The following is a 23331-nucleotide window of genomic DNA, read 5'->3' as shown; positions in this document are numbered from 1 at the left end:
AATATTACAAGACAAAAAGAGCAAAAACTTATGTGACCAAGGTAGTAGTTTTGAAAGCAGAAAAAGTAGTAAATACAGTTTTATCATTTATGTACGAAAGTATACAGCTCTGGAAAGCATTCACTGAACCCCATTGAAAACCGCATGGCTTTTCCACCGAATACTGATTTCTGAACTCTTCCTGAGTTAAAACATCAGTATTGTTGTTTCTAAATGAACATGACCTTTTTTTTTTTTTTTGCACTATTTGAGGTCTGAAAGCACTGCGTCTTTTTTCTTATTTTGACCATTTCTGATTTTCTGCAAATAAATCCTAAATATTTGCTTGGAACTTCAGAGGCATGCTGTCAGTAGTTTATAGAATAAAACAACAATATTCATTTTACTCAAACATGTACGTATAACAAGCAATATCAGCGAAACTGATCATTTTAAGTGGTCTCTTTAATTTTTTCCAGAGCTGTGTGTCTTTAACCATTATCTGATCTTAAGCCAAACATGCTTTAAAGTACGTGTTGCTGGTTGATACGTCAAAGCTAAAAGAATTCAAGTTCTTTGATGCATTAAATGAATAGGGGGAAAATTCTTTTAATTCCCTGCATTGGACCTGCAAATCACCAGCCGATTCCGATCTCTGGCAGATTTGTAGTTACAATGTTGGCTTTTGTAGACTCAAACGTTATTTACCCTCTTCTTCTCTCGTATTTAACCTACATCCAAGTATGTAGATTTTCAGAGGCTAAATTAATCTCAATTGGATGAAATGTAGCTGAAGCGATTAACAGTATTTATCGTGAAGCGTCAACAGGCAGCCCCGCTCTGCGACATGGCGATGTGCTTGGTTTAACATTTAAAGCAGGTAACTGAGGTCTCTCAGCTGTGAATGCTCGTTAAGAAACTCGTCTACATTGATCTGGATCAGCCAGAACAGCTGTTTACACAAGGTCTGAACAGAGACTTTTGTTTTTCTATATAAATGGAAGCAGACAATCACTCCAATGTCAACCAGTCTTAGAAATTTAGATGGAAAAAAAAAACAAACAAACTGATCAGTCATGTGTCAAATTATGACAGTAAGGTCCCGTGTGCCAGATATAAGTCTTGATTAGTGAGTTTTAAAAACGCTACCCTTGGATGTAATCTGGTGTTATTAGTCCTCTTGTTTAACTCGCAGCAATTTTTGTAACATTTCCCATGAGGTTTGACTGAAACACTCCCTGAACGAACTGGAGCAGGCGGCGGTGCCTCTGCTGGACACTGTGCAAAGTGAACTGCGTGTATAGCAACTGATCTGAATGCACATCCAGTGTTGAGACCTCTAAAATTAAACTCCCTCCGCAACTTGTTTTGATCAGGTACGGTTGCCATATATGTACGCCGTAATAAAAAAAAAAATAAAAAAAAAACTAAGCATGCCAGATTCAGCTTGATTTTGAATGCTATCGGAAAAGAGAGGGGAAAAAAAAAAACAGATCGAAAACATTCCACTCAAAGTGTGCAGAGATGCAGATCAACAGCAGTGTAACAAAATCTAAAGCAGCAGGCGCAACGTTCTTTAACTTGTGAGCACGAGAAACAAAAAAAAAAAAACTACCCAACTCAGGTATGCAGGAGTGACCGAGGTAATGAACGAAGGGAGGATATTGCTATCGTGAACAGATAACCCACTCTTGTTTAAGTTTTACTTTGCACTCGCAGCACTGCGCCACTTCATTATAGCTAGGTCGTAGTTGCCGAGTGTGGATTTTGGGAATCACGTCAGTAGAATGGCTTTTAATAAACGAGGAAGTTAAAAATAGGAGTCCAAGATAACAAGGAGTTTAGAAGCAGGTAAGGGCTAGGCTGCAGCCTGTATCAGACCGGGCGGGGCGTGCGAACGCTTTTAAAGTAGATATTTGTGCCCGGCGTCCTCGTCCAACGTCAGGTCCACCACTTCGGGAGGGGACACCCAGTTTGGGTGAGCGGAAACATTAGTCCAGAGCTGTGATTGATTTGTGCTGTTTAACTGCTCCACTGAATTGTCCTTCCAGGAAGACAGACTTTTTATCACCCCTCCGCACGGATGGGCGCATCTGGATATGAAAAAGAAAACAGAAAAACATCAGGACTGCTTCAAGTGCAGCTTAAACAAACACAACCCTCCTCCCCCAAACTCGTCTTTACCGTGCGTTCTCTTGTACTCCGACTATTTCCACCTCACTGTCTGAGGAAGCAATGTTAATCTGGCCTTTGTGTTGAGAGCTCTCCTTGTGCAGCAGCTCTGCCTCCACACGGCCTGAAATAAATAAGAGGGACAGTCACACATCAGGAGGAGGATCAAAGCAGTAGCGAGCTACAGGCCCTGCTGACACACGAAGACTGTAGCTGCTTTGACAGAGACAGAGACAACGAAGAGACGGTTACAGTTCAAAAACCGATTGGATTGAAGGAAGTAAATCAGCAGATCACAGGCTTAATTCTCATGGTGTTTATTAAAAAGAATCAGCTACGTTTTCCTGCTTTAAAGAAGTGCCACTTTTTTTTTTCTTTCATTTTTTTTAGCAACACCAAATGAAAACCAGGGATGTGCGTGTGTGGGATGAAGTGTACTTCAAAGGCCTCTTGCCGAGATTAAAAAGCCTCGTTTCCCCCCCCACCACCACCGTTACTTATGGAAGACACCCCCCCCCTCAAAGCCACCGCACTTCAACCGAGAGGAAATGATCAGATCGGATACACCGGGTTTGTAACTGACCTGAGATCGAGCTCAGAGCTCTTATACACCCAGAGGGTGCTGCCATGTCCTGGCCTCTGTGTGTTTTTAGCTCATGCCTTATCACCGTAGGCCGGACTGTCTCCACACTCATACTCTCCTGGTTAGAATCAGTGCCTGAAATATCATAGTGACCCACTACCGGAGGCCCGTCTGCAGGAGACAAAGAAAACACTTCATTATTCAAACCATGCCTTTAGGGAGTAGATGCATTCTGCTTGGAAACGGACTGGACGCTGCATCTACACAAGACCTCAAGTGGCATCGAAAATAATAAAAAATAAATAAATAAATAAAATCATCCTCATATACTTGAAAGGAGTCGGCACGCTGTAAAACATGCATAAATAAAATGGGTCTGCAACAGCTGTTTGTTTTTTTTTTTATTATTTGTTTATTGGTTTTTAAAATAACAGCCATCCACATAAAAACTACACTACAGTTTTTACAAAACACTTAAAAATAACCTTGCTCTGTGAGTGAAACACAGTTAAGATGATAAATAGCCAAACAACAGAAGAATAATCGTGGAAGAGCGGGAGCGCGCGGCTAATCTACCCTGTAAAGAGAGTCCCTCAGAGCGATGCGCACACTCTGTCATCCAGACGTCTGTGTAGGTGTTACAGCAGGTTCGTCTGCACAGCATGTACAATGAGAGAACTTATGAATAGCTGACAGAGCTAAGATATACTTCAACCATGGTAACCAGGGAAACAGAGCTCCTCCAAATATAAAGGTCACGTTTTGATGATAGAAAAAGGACTAATGTAAACCAGGAGAGTCTCTTTGGTAAACAATGGACTGTCCCTTAGTGTTTTCAATGCACGTTTTGATTGTATGCACCCAAGTGTACGTCATAGTGTTGGCAATACTTCTTTTTTTTTCCCCATTTAAAAAGGTAACTTCCGTTTTAATAAATCCATAAAGGAAGATGCTGGATCCATTTAAATCTAAGCAGAAAAAAACACAAAAAAAAAAACAAAACAAAACAAACCCTTAAAATGTTTCACCTTAAAAACAACATTCAGAAAAACCTGAAACAAAACTACAGGGACGAGGGGAAAAACGATCGGTAAAACGTCCCGTCAGTCGCCATTCATATCAGCATCAAGCACAGATATACCTTGAACACATGCTGCTGATGATGAGAACTAGTTTGGCCTTGCACTACGTAGTTATATAATCACATGCAAACAGGTGGTGGGAAACGATGTGTTCGGCTTTGAGATCCGGGAAAACAGACAGTCATTTACATACGGAGCGCTTCTCCGAATCCCGGCTGTGAACGTTTATGAGCAAAGGACTCCATTCACAGCTAACTGATGCGTTTGGATGTCAGAAGCGTTGTGTGTTACAGATGTTACCCCCTCACATACAGCAGCTTGCAAATGGATTCGCATTCCTTCAAACTTTATCAAAGTTTTAACTCAACGCAAATACAAATGCTAATGTATAATATTGGAATTTTATGCGATCGACCAACACACAAAGCAGAGCGTACTTGTGAAATAAAGGGGGAAAATAAATAGTGGATGGAAAAGGATAAATTGACATAAAAAGTAGGAAAATACATGGCAGGGGCAGCATTATGATGTGGGGTCACTTCTTCTTCAGCAGGACATGAAAAGTTGTCTGACTTGATGCATGTGGAATGAAAAGTAACAACCTGAACACACCATTCCCACCTCAAGACAAGGTAGTGGCAGTGTCATGCTGTGGGGATTCTTTTCATACAGCTTGCCAACATACAGCCAGAGTTAGACTGGGAAGGATTTAAAGAATGCATGTTAGAATGGCCTAGTCAAAGACCAAAGTTAAATTCGGTTGAAAAGAGTCAGTTGAAAGACTTAGAAAATGTTCGTAGCATTATAAATCTACCTCAACTTGAGATGTTGTGCAAAAGACAACAGGCAGATTTTTTTTTTTTTTTGTTCTAGATGTGCAAATCTGTTGGAAACACACTGCAAAAGATTTAGCTGATATAGGCGAGCTTGATATTGATGTGCAGAATACATTTAAAAAATAAAATCACATATTTCCCTGCCACTTCCCAATGTATGCACCGCTTTGTGACGGTCCGTCATAAAATCAGTCCAAATAAAATACGATATGGTCTACAGTCGTGGGGAAATGTAAAGTCAATGAGTTCTGAACACTTTTGCAAGGCACAGTATGTCATTTAGTGTGCAGAGATGTTTGAGGATGAGTGTTTTCGAACCAGAGAAGACACTGATACAAGTCAGACCAGTCTGTTCTTCCTTCCTTTTCTCTCTTTTTTTTTAGGAATAATTTGTAAACATCATCATGCTCCATGTTGCAGCTCAATCAATTCAGTTCATCCTTACGTTTAAGCTAATAAGACACTGTGTCATGGAGCTCAAGGCCAAGCTGGGAGGCAAAGCCAGTGCAAACAAAAACAAATACATCAGTGATGATTTGACACACTTGCCCTTTCAAGCCAACTTCCACATCTAGCACTTTTCCTGAAGTCCACAGTCTGACAAGGCTGAAAACAAACAACAACCTTTTTCCCCCCCTCAGTAGCTTCACATTGCTACAAAAAATAAAAGCAACAATTGAAACAAATCTAACAGAAAGGTAACATTAGACATGTGTAATAGTTTAAAAGCAGAGAAAAAAAAAGTATGGTAAGAATATTGCATTTTATATGTATAAGCAAATTTATGATAAATGTTCTGCTGTTAGTAAAGCTATGCCACCAAGATAGATTTAAAAAAACAAACAAACAAAAAAAAAAAAAAGAGTTGATGCAAGAGCTTCCTGAACCATTTGCAAGCTTGGTGCAAACAGGTCAAGAAATCACGAACGACGTGGAGTGTTAAACCTGATTGCTACAGAACCAGCACTAAAAAATGCTTTAGAACGACAAGGCACATGCTATTACTCAGCAGCACCTCACCTAGCGCTGTAATCATTTTTCTGCCCAGGTTCCCTAATGCACATTTTAGTAGGAGTTGAGATATTTTGTATGTGTTTGAACAGCAAATAAAATGAGAACAAACAAGCCTAACAACCCATATTGGAATAACAGCCCTGATTGATTTATCAGTGTTGGAGAAGATTCAGTGTCCGTGTCACAGAAGCAGCAGCAGCAGCAAATCAAACGGCCGAGTTGGAGAACTCTGAATGTCAAATCTCACAGTGATTCAGTGCCAACAGACACACTGAGCTCAAGGTCTGCACAGAGGCCAGTTCCAGTGACCAGCTCAGGTCTGACTGCTGTTAATAGTGTATTTGCTCAGAGTCTGTCCCATCATATTTAGCTGTAACAACTGACTGCCACGCTTTCAGCATCATCTAGTTCTAGATTTTTTTTTTTGTTTGTTTTGTTTTGTTTTTTCGTTGTTGTTGTTGTTGATTAAAACTACAGAACCTGAAGTAGCCTCTAAACATTCAAGAGCCCAGGGTCTGGAGCACCTATATTCCCATTCTGAGCGACCGCTTCAGGAAGGATGTTATTGTTGTTCATGGGAGTGGGAGCGAGGCTGTTGCTCTCTCGTGCCAGCATGTAGGCGGCCATAGTCTCCGCAGACTCTGACGAGGGCAAAAACGAGCTCGGGGGGGACAGCTGGGCAGCCTGCTGGCCCTCGGGGGCGTCGCTCGAGCGCTTGGACGAATCGTTGTCCGAGTCGAGGTGGGCCAGCTTTTCCATCCAGATGCGGAAGCGCTCCTCGGTCTGGCGCTGCATCACGGCAAAGCGCGTCATGGCCTCCTCCAGAACGCTGCCGATGCCGTTCCTGTCCCACGAACTGGTGTCCAGCAGCCCATGAATCTGGGCTCCCACTCTGGATCTCTCCGACGCACGTCTGAAGCCAGCTTTAAAGACATTGAGGCCAAGCCATAAGAAAATACAGTGGCACGTTTCATGCTTCGGAGGTGGACTTGTGTATTAAAGAGAAAATGAAGGTCTGTTTTGGGTTACGTGCAGATCGACTCTTTTTCATGCTGATGGACTACATCATGCAGTTGAAGCACTCAAATTGGAATCCGGGATGTAAAAGAAAAAAAAAAAAAATGGCTGAAACGGTTTCATGTACTACGAGATACCGAGAGGAGGAAAACTGGATGTGTTGGTGACCCATTCAGTGACTATGGTTTGGAGAACAACTGGTAAGTCTTTGAAGTACACTCATCCGTCTAAAAGGAGATACTCGCAAACCTTTGGAGACAGAAATGCCTTCGGAAAGAGTTCCTGAGTCGTAGTCAGCAAGTGATTTTGGATACTTCAACTCACACATGAGCATTTTGAAGAAACAGGAAAACTGCCAGACTTAGTGTTTACTAAAGATGCACCGAGAAATCAGCTGGTGACCAGAACTGGCTGATTTGCAGCTAGGCCTATTGTAAAATCAAAAATCGGATCTTTTTTTCTGACCATAGTAACTAAGAGTTGTACAAAACTACTTTAAAAGGAAACTGGATTTTCTACAACGTCTGCTCTTTATCTAGTCTGTAAGAGAGTGGTAGAGATCCAGATAACAGGAAGGCTAAATGTAGATTCAACCTTTTTGAGCTTTCAACCCCTGTCTGCTATGAAATATGTGGAAATTAAAATGGTTGGCAATCTCTTGGAAACCTTAGATTTATGTTAAGGATTTACATTTTCCATCATTTCCACTGAGACTTTTTTTTGATTATGCTAGGAAAACTAATGCACCTACTCAAAAATATTACAATACTGTCACGATTTATGGAATTGTGACATTTCACAATTCCATAAACATTGTGAAATATCAACTCCAAAGTAAGTCTTCTGTCCTAAATGTTAGCAAACCTACATTTTTCAGACACTCGCCGCTCACGGCTGTGAGACCTCCCCTTTGCGCCTAATAAAAATAATTGCCTAGTCACAGAAGGAAAGCCAAAAGAAAAAAAAAACACCAATGTATATGACTTTTCTTAAGAAATTGGAATAGGTCAAACATTTCTATTGGCAGGTTAAAGCTTTACAAAAACACTGAGACTGAAAATGAGCCACAATTTTCTGACTGGTGCATTTCTACTAATTACCTTCAGTCTTTGATTAGTGCAGGATTTTTACTCTTTATTTTAGCTCAGAAAAGCTCCACCTGCATGTTTGCATAAATTATTATCTACTAGAAATAAAGAGTTAACCCCTTACACTATTTTGACTGGTGTAGACATTCAGTGACTCCTAAATGTAAGTAAAAGTACTACCAGTTGAATTTTGAAGCAAAACTTAATAAAATAAGAGCCAACAACTCAAGCTAACGCAGTAAGACTTTCGGTAGAGTCGGTTTAGAACAGAGGGTGAAAGTACCTATGTCTTATTTGTTAAAAATGAAGAAAGAAAAATGAAAATAAAAAGCAACTACATTTTTAAATCAGTATCACTCAGTGAGTTGAACAATGTAGACTACACTTCCAGCATGCATTGATGAGACAGAACAGAGAAAACATGAAAAGTACATAAGACACTGGACATAAGCCCTCTAGATAAACTACGCTTTTAAAAGACAATGCAAATGACTTTAGATGATGAATGGCAAAAGATAAAACCCACTAGAAAAAGAAAACAGAGTGACTGATAAAACAAGCACAAGAAGCAAGCTCTGCATTACAGTGACGGAATGAATTATATGTAAGACTTTTCTATTCAATTTGCCTAAAACCTGATATTCATGCAGGGAACTCCTCGTTGTTAACCTGTGTAACTGATGACCACTGATTACTCTTTGTTATATGATCTGATATTCTTTGATAATGTATTATAGTATTTTACCCATAAAGTCTGAATATCTGCTCCTATTAGCCAAGTATGCTATATGCATGTGGTAGGACAGGGTAATGGAGCTTACCTGGAATATCTGTCTTGATTGTCTTGCTTCCTCCGGAAGTGTCATCATCGTCGGAAGAACTGGTGCTGGAGTCACACGTGAGCTCACTGTCACTGGTGCTGCTGTCCTGCAGCAGGTTATACTTCTTCCGAGCCGCCGCCTCTCGCTTCTGCCTCAGCAGACGCATGCGCTCCTTGTGTTTCTGACTCCGGTGGCCTTTGACTTTCCCCAACTTGCCATTGGTTTGTTTTTCCTGCCCTGGCGCCACTGCGGTTGGCTGGCAGCGGTTCTTCTTAGCGGCCATCGCGTTTGGAAGCATTTCACTCTCCGAATGCGACCGGCGAGACTTTCTGCCCCCCGAAGCTGTGGCAGACGTCTCTCTTTTTTCTAGCTGGCCAGGATCGTTTGCAGCTTCCATGCTACCCTCTTCGCCGGCAGGACGAGCAGCACCTTCTTCCCCTGAGGAAAGTGTGTCCGAGTCTGCCAGGTGGCCACTGGAAGAAGGAGACAACATGCAGGGATTCGAGGAGTCGCTCTCGTAGACGTGACGCGACACAGGCTTGTCGCTCCCTGTGGAGGCATGTTGAGACTCTGGGGAGTCCCGGCGAAGCTCCTTCATTAGACATGGCATGGAGAGGAGACTTTGCTCTCCCTCAGTATTCAGGGGGCTGTCTGCTTCCTTCTCCCTGGGGGGCGAACTGGTACTAGTTGTTGTCTCCGTTTTCAGATGTTCATCCTGTTCTCCTTGAGCAGAAGCCGTAGCGGTCTGTGCTTCTTCGAGAGACTCGGGGGTGCATACAGCATCCAAAAATTCCTCTGCCTTTTCTGAATCAGCCATTTCTTGAGAGAGTTAAGCCCAGAGCCCAAAGGTCCAGGAAAGATGGACCAATGTGCCTGGACAGGAAGCTAACAGCTGCAAATAAAAACAAAGAAAAAGACTCTGAAATCAGATTTATTAGATTCATCCTTGCATATAAAAAGATAAAGATGAAAATCCTTAAATAGCAAAGAAACTGAAACTGAATATTTTAGCATTAAATAAAATCGACCTTTGTATTTACTTTACATATTTTGGGCATTTTTATTTAAAAGTAGCCTAATAGGAGATATTTGCATATAAAAGTTTAGCACAAATTCAAGTTACTGCTATTCCGTTTGTTTTTTTATAATTCTATTAGATACAATTATATTTAATTCTACAGTAAATATAGCATGCATTTGGGTTTTTAAAGGAAATGTGCAGATTTGAAAGACATCCTCTACAGAGCATATCAAAAATGTAAGTGTAAGCAATACAATAGTAACACGGTTTAAGTTTGCTTCAAAATATAAACTTAGAAGTTGTGAGTGAAAAGTGTAAAAATCTACCCGCACTTTTCATTTGTCATGCCCTTTAAGCATTGTATCACAGTCACCTCAAATCAGACATTTTCCTTCATATGCAGCGTTAGCGCCAATCAATAGTCTACTTTTACATAATCATACCTACAAGTAATCACACAATATTAACCTGCATTTAGGCACATAATGACTTCGACTTTTCTGTGTCCGTTTTGCTTAGAATAAAAATGGATTTCTACCTGAAGAATGACTTCCGTCAGTTTAGTCTTTGACTAGCGGCTAACGCAATCTTTTAGCTGCGCAGTGAAGCTAAGGTCGGCTAAAACATCAACCTCCGCAAACTTGACTGGAAAAGCGCGAGTCGTTAAAAAATCAGGTTGCAGGACAGCTGCACTGCAAGATCCTATAAATGGAAACAGTATCTACCCAGCCAGAGTGAGACCAGGCAGGTTGCAGGGTCAAGCCAGCAGCTAATGCTAACAGCCAAAGTGGTAGCCTCCACATAGCAATCTGTTGGTTTAGACTTACCACAGGGTTAGTTATTCGTACATCGACGTCAGACTTTTTGTCATTTTCGAAAACGGTTGTTTTTTTCTTATTTGCACCGAAAATATAGTACGCAGCTGTATTCAACTTAATTCTTTGTAAATGGAAGATATTTGTGTGTGTTTTGACGCAGTGCGCTCGCAGCTCTATTAGCAGTTAGCTTGGTGTTTATTTTAAAATGTCTCCATCGCTATGCGGTCGACTTCCGGTCCCTTCGTCGTGCTTGCGCCTCCCTCAGGATCGAAATAGGTACTACGGGAAACATTGCAGTTTAAATGTTTGAGCAAATGGTTCTATGAAGCTCCATCAAATTTTGTTTCAGGTATGCAGATAGCGCAACTGAAGACTAAATAAACCTGGAGTTACAAGCAGGTAAAGGTAAGTGAACTTTTGAAATTTGTATGCAACAGAACACAAATGAGTTCAGTTATTAAAACAAAAAATAACTGAACTCATTTGCTTCATTTGCATATGAATTCACATTTCTTGACTACATTGTATTTTCATTTTTTTTTACTAAAACTATTTAGTCAAGAAATCTTGGAAGGGGTCTTTTCGATGAAAATGCGTGGAGTGCATTTCATTCACTCATTGTTTGAATGCAGGTTGATTTGCAGCCTCATAATAAATTTATGTTTTTATTTAAAAAAATTACAACTTGAACCTTTAATCTCTGCACTTCTTGGGGGTCTATTGATCTTGGCATACTTATGCTCAAAGAAAACAGAAAGTAACATGTCAATGATTGGAAGAGTGTAGGAGCTGATCTGCTCAAAAAAGTATCGTTCAAATAAAAAAATGTTTTCAGTTATCTTTATTTTTAAGTAACACTAATAGTTTTGGTACATTTTGTTAAGAAAAATTATTTTTATTTGGATTTTCTTCTACACCAAATCAATTTTTCCAAATTATTGGGTGGATTTTCAGTATGCCATTTTGCATTATGCATTTCTTTTAAGGGTTTGTACACATCTTCTCCAGGGGTGAAAATGAATGTGACCAGTGCTGTTTTTGCTAAGTCACATCAGGGAGATCACTGCTAGATGCAGAAATGACTAATTGTTCTCCAGCTCTGTAGATTTATTAGCAATGACTGAAAAACTCACAAAATATTAACATTGGAACCAAGAATTTACACTATTTTGATTACATTATCAGTACTGAACATAGGCTGGCAATTTGTAGCAGTATTTTGTCTCGTATCTTGTTGATTTAGTAAACCTGGACATTGTTGTTTTCAGTTAAGCTCTTTAATACCACCACACACATTTTAAATAGCAACCAATGTTAGCTTTTAGCCCTGTCTCCAACAAAGACAAATGTTCTCAAAAAAATTCCTCTGTTTTGACTTGCTGTGCGGACGAGTGTTCGGGCTGTACTTTTTCCTAGTTATGGCAGATTCCACAATAGCAGGAGGGTGCGACGCTTTCTTTTTGATGGTAGGCTCTAAAGTTGTGCTCGCTGCGGGTTTCTCACCATCTCTCTTCTGTGAGAGAAGTCTGTTTTCTACAGTTGAAGGCTTGCTCAACTGCTCACAAGATGGCTGGTTTATGCTTGGCCGTGGAGGCAGTTTCTTGTCAGAATGTTTTGACTGATGTGAACTGTAGAATAAACAAACGCAGAAACACACGCAGAATTAATAGCAAGAGCATATCAAAAATATATATATATAAAAAAAAACTTTGGTCATGTTCAAGGATTTAAGTTTTGTGACATGGAGTATTAATTCCCTGAATTGAAGTAGCCATCAGAAAATGCTCATAAATGGATGGATATGGTAAGCAACAACACTAAAGTCGGATGTGGCATTTGAACAGTTCTCTGCTTGTAATACAGGGGCCCCCAAAGTGTGCCAAGCGTCAATGCTATTCTGGCCCAACCATCTGAATGTAGCAGCTGAACCAATCAAATCAGGCAACATTTTTCCAAATCGTTATTGTCCAGTTTTGGTGAACCTGTGTAAACTGCAACCTGAGTTTCCATGTATTAAATTACACGAGGAGCAACCGGTGTGATCTACTGCAGCTGTAGCCCATTGGCTTCAAGATTCGATGTGTGACTCATGCAGAGACATTACTCCACATACATCAGTACAATTAGTACAATGACCAAGGGGCTTTTATCTTTCTGTTTTCTCAAACTTGTCTGCCCAGTTTCTACTGACCTCCTACATTGGCAAGTCATTTTTGTTCCCTCAACCGCTGCTCACTGGATATTTTTTTTCTTCTTTTTTTTTTTTAATATCCAACAGATGAGCTGTTTCTGTGTGAAAATCAATGAACAATTTCTGAAATCCTTAGGCCAGACTGTCTGGCAACAACCATGCCACACTCAAAGTCACCTAAATCTTGATTCCTCTCCACTTAAATGGAGACTCAGCAAGTCATCTTCACTGTGTCTGGATGCCTAAAGCATTGAGCTGCTGTCCAGGGAGTGTACATAATAACAAGTCTGCAGTGGTACTTACATGTCATATGTACTTCTCGTTCCTTTGACATCTTTCACATTTTGACTTGCGATTTTAGGTTGAGCCGTGGTTGTGGAACAACCATCTGCCTTGCTGGTGCAAGGTTCCTGCTTGGATGCAGTGTTGGATTCAGGGGGAGGGCTGCGAGGGCAAGGACTGTCGCTTTTCCTGACAATAAAGGAATGGCACAGGATGCCTTTGGGAGTAATCCTCTTCTCTGCATCCCACTGAAGCATTGCCCTCATCAGTGCTATGCATTCCCTCCTCTCTTCTGTTGCAGCCAGTTTTTCATACTTCAGGTGACTCTTATTTACAAAACAGCACAATATCATCTGAGCGGTCACGGCGACAAACCTCAGTGCCAGTTGATGCTGTGTTATATTAATGGCTTACCATTTTAGCTTGATGCAAAAAGCGAAAGTTGAAGGACCTTCTGTGTTTATGGTGTTCCTCTCCCCAGTATTCCACAGGTGTCTGTAAAAGGATTTGTCTTTAAAATTCAACTTAGAATACAAAGGTAAGAATGTCAAAAAAAATATTACTGTCCATCCATCGAAACAGTCAAAAATATTTACCTGCTTCCATATAAGGGATTTAGGCAGTCTATCTTTTGTACTATTTTTGTGTACTATGAACCAAATTTCTCACAAATAAGAAAACACACTCATTTGCCTGATATTGAAAGTCATGATTGTTAATACATGGAGGACATTGTTCATTGTACCTTCAGTATCCACTGGTTAGAGTTTGACTTTTTAAAAAAATCTTCTGATTTTCTGCTGGCGTCAACAAGATGGTCTGGTGCTGGCCCCAGAACATCAGTGTAGTAGCGCAGCTAAAAAAAGAGAACCAAATATTATTTTTTGGATTTATATATTAGAGTGAAAGACCATCTGTCACTTCAAATTGGGTACTGGAGTTGTAACAAACTTAAGAACAGGCTGTATGAGATTTTTGAATTATGATAACCTTGAGTTTGGTTGAACAGCAACATGGCATTAGCACCCATGTTTAAACAAAAAAAAGTAACACACAATCTAATTTAATTTCTTTTACATAGAAAAGCAGCCATAGTGGTGTCAAGGTAAGCAAACCAATGGTTGGAACCCTCGGACTGCTTGCAGTCCTGCACACTTCAAATGGCCTGCTGGATTTCATTTTTAGACAAAAATATATTTAAATTTAAACGATTAAAGTAAGAAAAGCGTCTTTCTCACAACAATAACTTTGCCTCTAACAATATTAGATGTTTTTCTAAATGTCCAAACAGTTTGTAGTTTATTTGGAAGACATCATCGTAGTCTCTAATAAATATGAAACATGAAAATGTACATTTCATTTCCTTTTAATGAAAACAATCTACAACTGATAGTCGTAAGATTCAGTAACAAACTCTTCCGGTCTGACATCAGTGAAACTCTGTTGTCTGACAGGTTGAAAGGTGGTTCTGAGCTGAGCTCTCAGAAAGCCTTTGTGAAATGAAGAAGCTGGATGTAAACACTTTACACCAGTAACCTAGCCATTATCTTCAGAAATCTACTCGTCCCTTAGAATTGACGTAAAACACCAAGTATGACAAAAAATTAACCTCTAAAAGGGCAAATTAATCAAAGCTAAAAGCAAACTGTATAAAAACAGTACATGCGTTGCCATTTCTACTGAACAAATTGCTAAGTAGACCAATTATTTATATGGTATGAATGTAATTTAAAGCAAAAAACAAAAAAAGTATGAATACAGTAAATTACTCACATTTTCATATTCACTTCTCCCCGGGAAAATTACACAGTTTAAAAGCATCTTTCCCATTACACACCCCAGTGACCAGATGTCCAAAGCTGTAGAATATGGGAGCCCGAGAATGAGTTCAGGAGCTCTAAAACAAGGAAAGTTGTTATTATTCAGGATTTATAATGCTGCATCAGCGTAAAGCCTGTATTACTTGATTGGCAGCCTAGAAACAACTCGAACATTTCTTTTTACAATTCTTACTTGTAAAAAAGACATTGATTGATTGTTTGATTATTTTGTTTGGCGCGGAGAGCCAAGCCAAAGTCAATCAGCTTGACCTGCAGTGGTTTCTTCCTTTGATCCACCACCATGATGTTGTTTGTTTTGAGGTCACTGTGGATGATTTGAACATTCTTCAGTCCCTCTAAAGCTGTGGCCAACTGAAAACATGATCATAATACAACATGGAGAGTGAGATTCAGATTGTGTTCAACATTAAATCATAAAATTTCCAGATTTATTCTTTTTATTTTATTTTATTTTTAGTTAATGTCAGACCTGCTGGATAACTGTTCTAATCTCTTGTAATTTCAATGGATGTCTTAGTTTAATGTAGTCTTTTAGATTGATGTCACACATTTCAAACACCAGACAGGAGTTTGTGCTGAAGCTTTGGTGAAACTTTATAATGTTCTTCTGATCCAACTTGTGCCTCATGAGATATCTCATCATTTCTGCCTGCAAATAACATAAAATAACCTCACATTTGGTGATTTGATTCTGATTTTTTTTTTTTTTTCAGCTTTTCACAGTATCACATATGGCTAGCGTCCTACCTCATGCTTCAATTTGTATTTCCCTTTGGCAAACTTCACGGCAACATCTTGCTGTGTGTAGGTGTCAAAGCATTTGAGCACGACTGCGGAGCCGCCTTCTCCCAGGTATTGAATGATTTCGAATCGCTGGGGAATTGGAGGACTGGCTTGAAAGCGTTTACTAGATGAAGGTGTAGAAGGAAAGCTCCCCATTGTGGATGGTGTTTCACATAGCTTATAAAGTGAAGCAGATGCTGAATTTAAAAAATACACACAACTTAAAATTTGCTGACGAAATTAAGCATTAATAAATAAATAAATTACCGGCCATGTGCAGCTTGATTGTTACAGGTTGGCTCCTTGGATCAGTTGATTTGTTGGTTAACAGATACGTTCTGAGAACATTTCAAAATTACTCTTTCAAAAAATGCACAATGCCCAAGAAATACCCACTTCCATAGAACTGTGGCCGATTAGTACACTCTAAAAAGAAAATAGTTGAACCAACTTAATTGAATTTCTTTTATAGGTAACAAGCAATTCAATTAAGTTTATCCAACTTAATTTATTAAATTTAACCAATTCAATATATGATAATCATCCAACTCAATTTGTTATTGTTTTTTAAACAAATTTATTAAGAATGTTTAAGATAACCGATTTAAGTCAGTCTTACTCAAATCATTTAGTTTACTTGAAAAAAATGGTAAATAGACTGGACTTTTAAAGCACTTTTCCAGCCATTTTGACCATTCAAAGCACTTTACACTAGAGTCACCCATACGCACACTGATACACAATTTACAGTTAAGTGCCTTGCCCAGGGGCAAATCAACATATGGCAGGAGGAAGCTGGAATCGAACCTCCAACATTCTGATTACAAGACAAACTACCCACAGAGCCACAGTCACTTACCAGAGACTCTGTCCCTGGTGAGCTTGAGTCATGGTGTCAGACGTGGGATACAAATATGGTACTGAACTTAATTATTTTAAGTAAAGTCAAAGTAAAAAGGTCATTTAAGGAAAAGAATTGTAACTTTTAAGTTAGAATGTATTTAGAGGACACTGTAAAAAAGAGTATTTAGGTTGGAACTACTTAAAAGTTTAAGTTGACTTTCTGTAGTATTAAGTCAAAGAGATTTTAAATGTTTATTAGAACAAAAATAAATGATTTGAGTAAGTGACTTAAATTTGTCATGTTAAACCCCCTTATGAATTAAGTTATAAAAACTTAGCAAATTGAGTTGGAAAGACTTAGTGAACTGAGATGGATGATCAAAATAAATTGGGTTGGTCAGACATAGGATACAAAACTGGCATTGAACTCAATTGTTTTAAGTAAAGTCAAAGTGAAAAGTTCCTTTAGGTTAAAGATTTTTAAGTTTTGAGTTAAATGAACACAAAAAAGTAAGTTGTCATAGCAAAAGCAAAAGAATTAAGTGAAATTAATGTAAATAAGTCCATAAGATGAACTGCAGCCCAAATACACTTTTTAGAGTGTACACAACAGGAGCATGGTTCTAGCACATGCACCAGATCTAGTTAACACTGCTGCATTTACTCATGTTACAGATTTGTAAGCTACATAACAATGTCATAAAGTCAACAGCACTGATATTCTATAAGATTTGTATTTGTATTTTTTTTAGACAAGGACCTTGCAATGACAGTGAAAGTAAGGCTGGATTTAAGAACTAGTAAACTAGGTAAATGGCTCGAGCTTGGTGAGTGACAGCGAATAGTTTAACTTGCAAATTTGTCCAAAGAATTCAGCTTAACTTACTTTGAGGAACGTGTTTAAAAACAGTTCAATAATTTTATTTGCAAATGCTGAAAAAGCAGTGTTATTTTGCTTACCCTTGACATATGGCCTTATGTTAATGCTGGCTACCTTTGGATGCTGATCTGTGTTATTTTGAGTTTGATTTTGTTTCTTTTTTAAAACTGGCACAAGTCTGACAGTAGAACAAATTGACAAAAGATCTCATTACTCTTATTTATTTTATTTTTGCTACAAGTAACCCTGCATGTATGAATTAAAAATCTATGTGCATAAATTTATTTAATGAACTCATTTTGTTTGGTAAAGAATAATAAATAAAGAAAAGTCGGTATTCTATTGGAAACGGACATTTATAGTTTGCACTGTTTCTGAGATATTTTTTTTAATCAAACTATTAAGCTATTGTGTAATAAAACCCACATCTTTACTAGGTTTACTTTAGCTGTACAAGGCATCCAGATCGCTCGGGTTTTTAGAAAAACGTCTTTAGATTGCACCCAGAATCACACACACAAAAAATGCCTCTGTGAGGCATAATTTTCTTATTACTGTTCCATTCTGAAGCCCTGAGGCCAATGCAAGAGAGGTACATTATAAAAAAAAATGATTGAGACATCGATTGTAAAAAAAATGACATGAGATGAATACATTTTAACGTACGCGTAATTCTGACAAGGAATATTTTATTTATTCACGTAGTAAACCAGTGTTCCATATTTGGAAACCCGTTTTCCTCGTCACTAATACAAAAACAAAAAAAGAATCTTAATATATTTCAGAGCGGCGGAAACGGGCTTCTATGCATATACGATTACATATACATTTGTATACAATATACAAATGTTACATTTGTATATTCAGTAAAAATGAAAGAAAGATAGAAAGAAAAAAAAAGACAATTAACGCCGTCGTTTATTTTGAAGTACTTCCGGGTTGCTGTGACCTCCATACACAGCGCCGCCCTATCCGCCACCCTTCTCTCTCGGCCCCGGGAGCAGGACGTATCTTCAGGTCTCAAACATGCTGTCAGTTCGCCTCGCAGCGGCTCTTGCCCGCAACCTACCACGAAGAGCTGGATTTGTAAGCACTTCTAACCTATTTATGTTTTTGCTTTTCTTTTATCTGGACATGAAAAAAGGAATTGTTCATATTGAAACCGCTGCTGTTCAGTTGTCTTTGCACTGGAGGACACAGAGCCCTTCACATTCCCAGTCCCCTCTGTTGACATTATGCAGCTGAAAGACATTTGGGATATTGCAATATCTTGCTAATAATTTATAAATAATAGGTTGGTTCCCTGGATGATTGAAACTGTGCAAGCGATTCTGTTGTGACGAAGGCTTAATAATTTAAGCCATCGGTTAAAGGTTAGGCTCGTTTTCTTTTAGCTAGCTGCCACAATAGTGGATTGGGAAGTGTACAGATGATGAGATATAAGTAACATAAAACTGTGGATTGTCATCCTTTTTCATTAAACTAGATATTTCTACACAAGTTCTGCTGCCATATTATTCACTTTGAGATATTTGAAACGCAAGCATTTTCTAACCAGCAGTAATCAACAAGTGTTTTCAAGTGACTGTCTTAATTTTGGGGTGAAATCTGTTCACTGCTTTTTGAATACTTCCTGTTAAGTTTTAGGCTCATGTGAAAGTGAGCCTGACTTTTTAATTATGTTAATATAATGCTTTTTTTTAAAAAAAAAAAAATAGTTTCACAAACTTTTTAATGATCTAGTCATATCAGCCAAAATTTGAGCTTGCATTAAATGCTTACGTTGTACAAATATAGTAAAAAAAAAAAAAAAAAAAATTAAAAAAAATCCAAACAAACAAAAAACCTCCCTATCCTTTCAGCTTTGGCATGTAGTAATGTGTTTTGGTTGAAAGTACAGTAGAGGAATTTTTAATAATTTAATCATAACTTCTGACTTTTTTTTAGTCTATCCTGTGACGAGGCACATTATGATTCAGGCAGTTTCTCTGGCATCCCAATGCCTACATCCCTTAAAGTAGGGACAAAATTATTTAAAGTTTAAGCAGTTTTGAAATGTAACCTTGGTACACCTTGAAACATTTGATCGGTGTATGCTCTCTAACTACATAAATCTAATTCACTTATTTCTTTCTGTGTCAAAGGTATCTAAGAACGTTGCAGCAGCATGCGTCGGAGCCAAGAATCTGCACACCGCCCAGCACCGGCTCCAAAAAACAGGTCAGTGTGTCAGGAAGCTCCTGCAGGTCTTTATGAATTTTTGGATTTATTCGTAACAAGTTTATTTATTTTTTAAAAATTTACGCTGTAAAGGCACAGCTGAAGTGTCATCCATTTTGGAGGAGAAGATCATGGGAGCCGACACCAGCGCCGATTTAGAGGAGACTGGCCGTGTCCTGTCCATTGGTGACGGTATTGCCAGAGTGTACGGCCTCAGGAATGTGCAGGCAGAGGAGATGGTGGAGTTCTCCTCTGGTCTCAAGGTGATGGTGTAAACCTTAGATTCAGTTCTCTACCTGGAGAAACTGTATCTTTGTTTATTTTTGCTTGATAAACAAAGTTGGTTTCTTATTCCAAGTGCTGAATCTTTGCACTTATTTAACATCTATAATTTTGTTGTGTGTGCATTTGATGACTGCTTCTGAAATCAAGCGTTTTCTTTTCCAGGGCATGTCCCTGAACTTGGAGCCTGACAATGTTGGTGTTGTGGTGTTTGGTAATGACAAGCTGATCAAAGAGGGCGACATCGTCAAAAGAACTGGCGCCATCGTCGATGTGCCTGTTGGTGAAGAACTCCTAGGCAGAGTTGTTGATGCTCTGGGAAATGCCATTGATGGAAAGGTACTCATTTTAATTTATTGCTCCCTTGGGTTGTTGTGTTGTCTTTCGGGGGTTGTTCTAATATTAATTCCACAAGTTCTTAGTTGCTAGAAGAAACATAATGACTTTCTTTCTCTGTCCTCTCCAAAAGGGCCCTCTCGGCTCCAAGGTGCGCAGGCGTGTGGGTCTGAAAGCCCCTGGTATCATTCCCCGTATCTCTGTGAGGGAGCCCATGCAGACCGGCATCAAAGCCGTGGACAGCTTGGTCCCCATTGGCCGTGGACAACGTGAGCTCATCATCGGAGACAGGCAGACTGGGTAACGGGATGCTGCTCAAAGAGAATATTTTAATCACTCAGCATGCGGAGATGTTATTCGTAGTGATTTTATTTGCCCTTGCAGCAATTAAAGTGGGATTTTGGGTTCCACATAACTTCTGTAAGTTTAATTATTATTATATAGTAATTTCTTCTGCAGTGATGAACTAATTTAAGGGACATTGGAGCTGTTTGTCTTCCAGTTTGTCACCGTGGGAACTCCAAGCATCACCCCAAACATCTAGAATGAAATATAATCACGGTAGTGGCTGTTTTTCCTAAACAGGGACATGGAAGTTGGTTGGAATTAATGGGAAAAGATAGATGAAGCTAAATAAACCTGTTTGATGCTGCAAAAATCTTCAGACTAGTGTGGAGGTTCACTTCCCAGCAGGACAATGACACCAGACATACAGTCAGAGATAATATGCAATGGTTCAAGCATATTCCAATGTTGGGTCCAGACTGTATTCCAACTGGGAATACACTATTGAAGTTTCTGGTTGTATTGTGATTAAAAAATATCAAGGGATATAGATATTCATCATTTGTATATCACTCTGGATGTCAGCTAAGGTTTCCGCGTTTGTTTTGCAGCAAAACCGCCATCGCCATCGACACCATCATCAACCAGAAACGTTTCAACGACGGAACTGACGAGAAGAAAAAGCTGTATTGCATCTACGTTGCTATTGGCCAGAAGAGATCCACTGTGGCTCAGCTGGTGAAGAGGCTGACAGATGCCGATGCTATGAAGTACACCATCGTGGTATCGGCCACTGCCTCCGATGCTGCGCCTCTGCAGTACCTGGCTCCCTACTCTGGCTGCTCCATGGGGGAGTATTTCAGAGACAACGGAAAGCATGCCCTCATCATCTACGACGATCTGTCAAAGCAGGTGAAACTTCAACTTCTGCCTCGGGGGTGGGGGGTTTAGAAAAGATAGCACCCAGGTCCTGCATTGGACATTGACTAAACCTTGTTGATCGTCTCTGCAGGCTGTCGCCTATCGTCAGATGTCCCTGTTGCTCCGCCGTCCCCCAGGTCGCGAGGCCTACCCCGGGGACGTCTTCTACTTGCATTCCCGTCTGCTGGAGAGAGCTGCCAAGATGAACGATAACTTTGGCGGCGGCTCCCTCACCGCCCTTCCCGTTATTGAGACACAGGCTGGAGATGTGTCGGCCTACATTCCAACAAACGTCATCTCCATCACAGATGGACAGGCGAGCAGCTGATTTGTCATGCTGGATGCCGATAGGCTCAGTTTCTAGCTTTTCCTTAAATGCGGTTTCCTCACACAGATCTTCCTGGAGACCGAGCTGTTCTACAAAGGTATTCGTCCAGCGATCAACGTCGGTCTGTCGGTGTCACGGGTCGGATCCGCTGCCCAGACCAGGGCCATGAAGCAGGTTAGTCCTGCTTCAGGGCCTGAAGCAGAGGTATCCTCTGTTGTCAAATGCTTCACTTTAAGCAACCTGTGCTTCCCGTCGTTAGGTGGCCGGTACGATGAAGCTGGAGCTGGCCCAGTATCGAGAGGTGGCCGCCTTCGCTCAGTTCGGTTCCGATCTGGACGCCGCCACGCAGCAGCTGCTGAACCGTGGCGTTCGTCTGACTGAACTCCTTAAACAGGGACAGTACTGTGAGTGTCAGCTGCTTGCTCCAGGTTTTCATGTGGATGAGATTCATTCTCAACTCTAATTGTCTGTTTTTTTATTTATTTTTTTATCTTTCAGCTCCGATGGCCATTGAAGAACAGGTAGCAGTCATTTATGCTGGAGTGAGAGGACACCTTGACAAGATGGAACCAAGCAAGATCACTAAGTTTGAAAAAGCTTTCCTTCAGCACATCTTGAGTCAGCAGCAAGACTTGCTGGCAGCTATCAAGTAAGAAATGGATATTGCATCTATTTTTTCCCCTTTGTAAGAATGCGTTGTAACAGTTTTGCTCTTCTTTGCAGGGCTGATGGGAAAATATCTGAAGCTTCTGATGCTAAACTCAAGCAGATTGTTTTGAATTTCCTCTCTAGCTTCGAGTGAAATGACACTCATTTGGTCTTGTTTTTGTTTCCAAAGCAGAGCACGAGTTATGCTTTCAATGAATTTAAGAAAAGTTCGAGGGATTTTATGTACAGATATCTCCTAAAGCTAAATAAAGTGTTCCGACTAAGTGACATTGCTGTCTTTTTCTCAATGCTTAGTTTTCTTATTCTGCTGTACACAATCATATACGTGCCACTGTAGGCAAGGAAACCAAAATTTTATCAACAATGAGCTTTAGTTTTTAAGTAGTACAAAATCTAGTTTAAATACCTTTATGTTCATATGAAAAAGGTTCAATGTGAAAGGTGTGAATGTAACAGTATTATTAGAGGTCCCTCTGCTGGCCAAGAGCAGCAATAACCAAATTGTATTAATTTCCTTGTTAAAGTATATCTGTTAAATATTTGCACCTTTTGAAATTCCATATTTTTTATTGGCATTTTATGTGATGGATCAGTAGACTTTTAGATGGTACAATTTAAGTAAAAGGAAATACCAGGTTTCTGTTTGTGTTTTTTGCAAATTTGAAAAGTGTGGCATACATTTGTACTCAACTCCCTTTTACTTCGAAACCCCAATATAAAATAAAAAGCAGCCAAATCCTTTCTGATGCCATCTAATTAATAAATACTAAATAAAATCCCAGGCTTTGTACATCTCAATTAGTCCTCTGAAAATGGAGGGTGCAGAACCTCAAACTATGTTGGGTATATGAAATCACATGGAACATGGTATTCTTCTCAGCAGAGACCAAAATATTTCTTTTTGGCATACTTGCAAAGTGTTGTGTGGTGGAAAACTCTGCACATCTTTCTGAACCCACCTGCACTCATAAATATAGCATTTGCAGCATCATTCTGAGGAGACCTGGCAAGGAAGCAGATCAGAGTTGATGGAAAAGTT

The 23331-nt window shown here is 39.6% G+C and overlaps 3 protein-coding genes across 7 annotated transcripts; 1 reads left to right on the top strand and 2 right to left on the bottom strand.

Moving 5' to 3' along the window:
- Positions 1-270: 270 nt before the first annotated feature.
- On the bottom strand, positions 271-10741 carry ark2n (arkadia (rnf111) N-terminal like PKA signaling regulator 2n). 5 transcript variants are annotated; one of them, XM_007576713.2, is made up of 5 exons: positions 10441-10735; positions 8593-9484; positions 2735-2905; positions 2164-2275; positions 271-2072 (listed from the first exon to the last, which is right to left on the bottom strand). In XM_007576713.2, exons 2-5 carry the CDS (start codon positions 9407-9409, stop codon positions 1883-1885), a joined length of 1290 nt encoding a protein of 429 aa, XP_007576775.1. In that variant the 5' UTR covers positions 9410-9484; positions 10441-10735; the 3' UTR covers positions 271-1882. The 5 variants fall into 5 exon arrangements, with proteins under 5 accessions (XP_007576775.1, XP_007576776.1, XP_007576778.1 ...); XM_007576714.2 differs by lacking the exon at positions 10441-10735 and adding an exon at positions 10152-10419; XM_007576716.2 differs by lacking the exon at positions 2735-2905 and having other exon boundaries at positions 10441-10718.
- Positions 10742-11686: 945 nt separating this feature from the next.
- On the bottom strand, positions 11687-15904 carry LOC107833619 (homeodomain-interacting protein kinase 2-like). The gene is made up of 9 exons (XM_016663322.1): positions 15796-15904; positions 15493-15705; positions 15215-15394; positions 14918-15096; positions 14678-14801; positions 13650-13760; positions 13319-13399; positions 12926-13230; positions 11687-12059 (listed from the first exon to the last, which is right to left on the bottom strand). Exons 2-9 carry the CDS (start codon positions 15682-15684, stop codon positions 11753-11755), a joined length of 1479 nt encoding a protein of 492 aa, XP_016518808.1. The 5' UTR covers positions 15685-15705; positions 15796-15904; the 3' UTR covers positions 11687-11752.
- Positions 15905-18203: 2299 nt separating this feature from the next.
- On the top strand, positions 18204-22559 carry atp5fa1 (ATP synthase F1 subunit alpha). Its single transcript, XM_007576712.2, has 11 exons — positions 18204-18337; positions 19396-19471; positions 19565-19734; positions 19919-20092; positions 20223-20389; positions 20986-21286; positions 21387-21611; positions 21690-21797; positions 21883-22027; positions 22122-22272; positions 22347-22559. Exons 1-11 carry the CDS (start codon positions 18278-18280, stop codon positions 22423-22425), a joined length of 1656 nt encoding a protein of 551 aa, XP_007576774.1. The 5' UTR covers positions 18204-18277; the 3' UTR covers positions 22426-22559.
- The last annotated feature ends 772 nt before the right edge of the window (positions 22560-23331 follow it).

Source organism: Poecilia formosa, unplaced genomic scaffold, assembly GCF_000485575.1.
Source record: "Poecilia formosa unplaced genomic scaffold, Poecilia_formosa-5.1.2 Scaffold414, whole genome shotgun sequence".
Lineage (NCBI taxonomy): Eukaryota > Metazoa > Chordata > Actinopteri > Cyprinodontiformes > Poeciliidae > Poecilia > Poecilia formosa.
Note: the sequence above shows the minus strand (reverse complement) of the source record. Positions and strands in the feature narration are given on the sequence as shown.

Excerpts from the sequence above, each read along its gene's own strand:
- LOC107833619 (XM_016663322.1), bottom strand. The coding sequence starts at position 15,684 with ATGGGGAGCTTTCCTTCTACACCTTCATCTAGTAAACGCTTTCAAGCC. Across the intron at positions 13,761-14,677 it reads GGAGAAGTGAATATGAAAAT|CTGCGCTACTACACTGATGT; the intron begins GTGAGTAATTTA and ends CTCTTTTTTTAG. Across the intron at positions 12,060-12,925 it reads ACGAGAAGTACATATGACAT|TTCACATCAGTCAAAACATT; the intron begins GTAAGTACCACT and ends TTTATTCTACAG.
- ark2n (XM_007576713.2), bottom strand. The coding sequence starts at position 9,409 with ATGGCTGATTCAGAAAAGGCAGAGGAATTTTTGGATGCTGTATGCACC. Across the intron at positions 2,906-8,592 it reads AATCAAGACAGATATTCCAG|ACGGGCCTCCGGTAGTGGGT; the intron begins GTAAGCTCCATT and ends TGTCTCCTGCAG. Across the intron at positions 2,276-2,734 it reads AGCTCTGAGCTCGATCTCAG|GCCGTGTGGAGGCAGAGCTG; the intron begins GTCAGTTACAAA and ends TATTTATTTCAG.
- atp5fa1 (XM_007576712.2), top strand. The coding sequence starts at position 18,278 with ATGCTGTCAGTTCGCCTCGCAGCGGCTCTTGCCCGCAACCTACCACGA. Across the intron at positions 22,028-22,121 it reads CCTTAAACAGGGACAGTACT|CTCCGATGGCCATTGAAGAA; the intron begins GTGAGTGTCAGC and ends TTTATCTTTCAG. Across the intron at positions 22,273-22,346 it reads GACTTGCTGGCAGCTATCAA|GGCTGATGGGAAAATATCTG; the intron begins GTAAGAAATGGA and ends TCTTCTTTGCAG.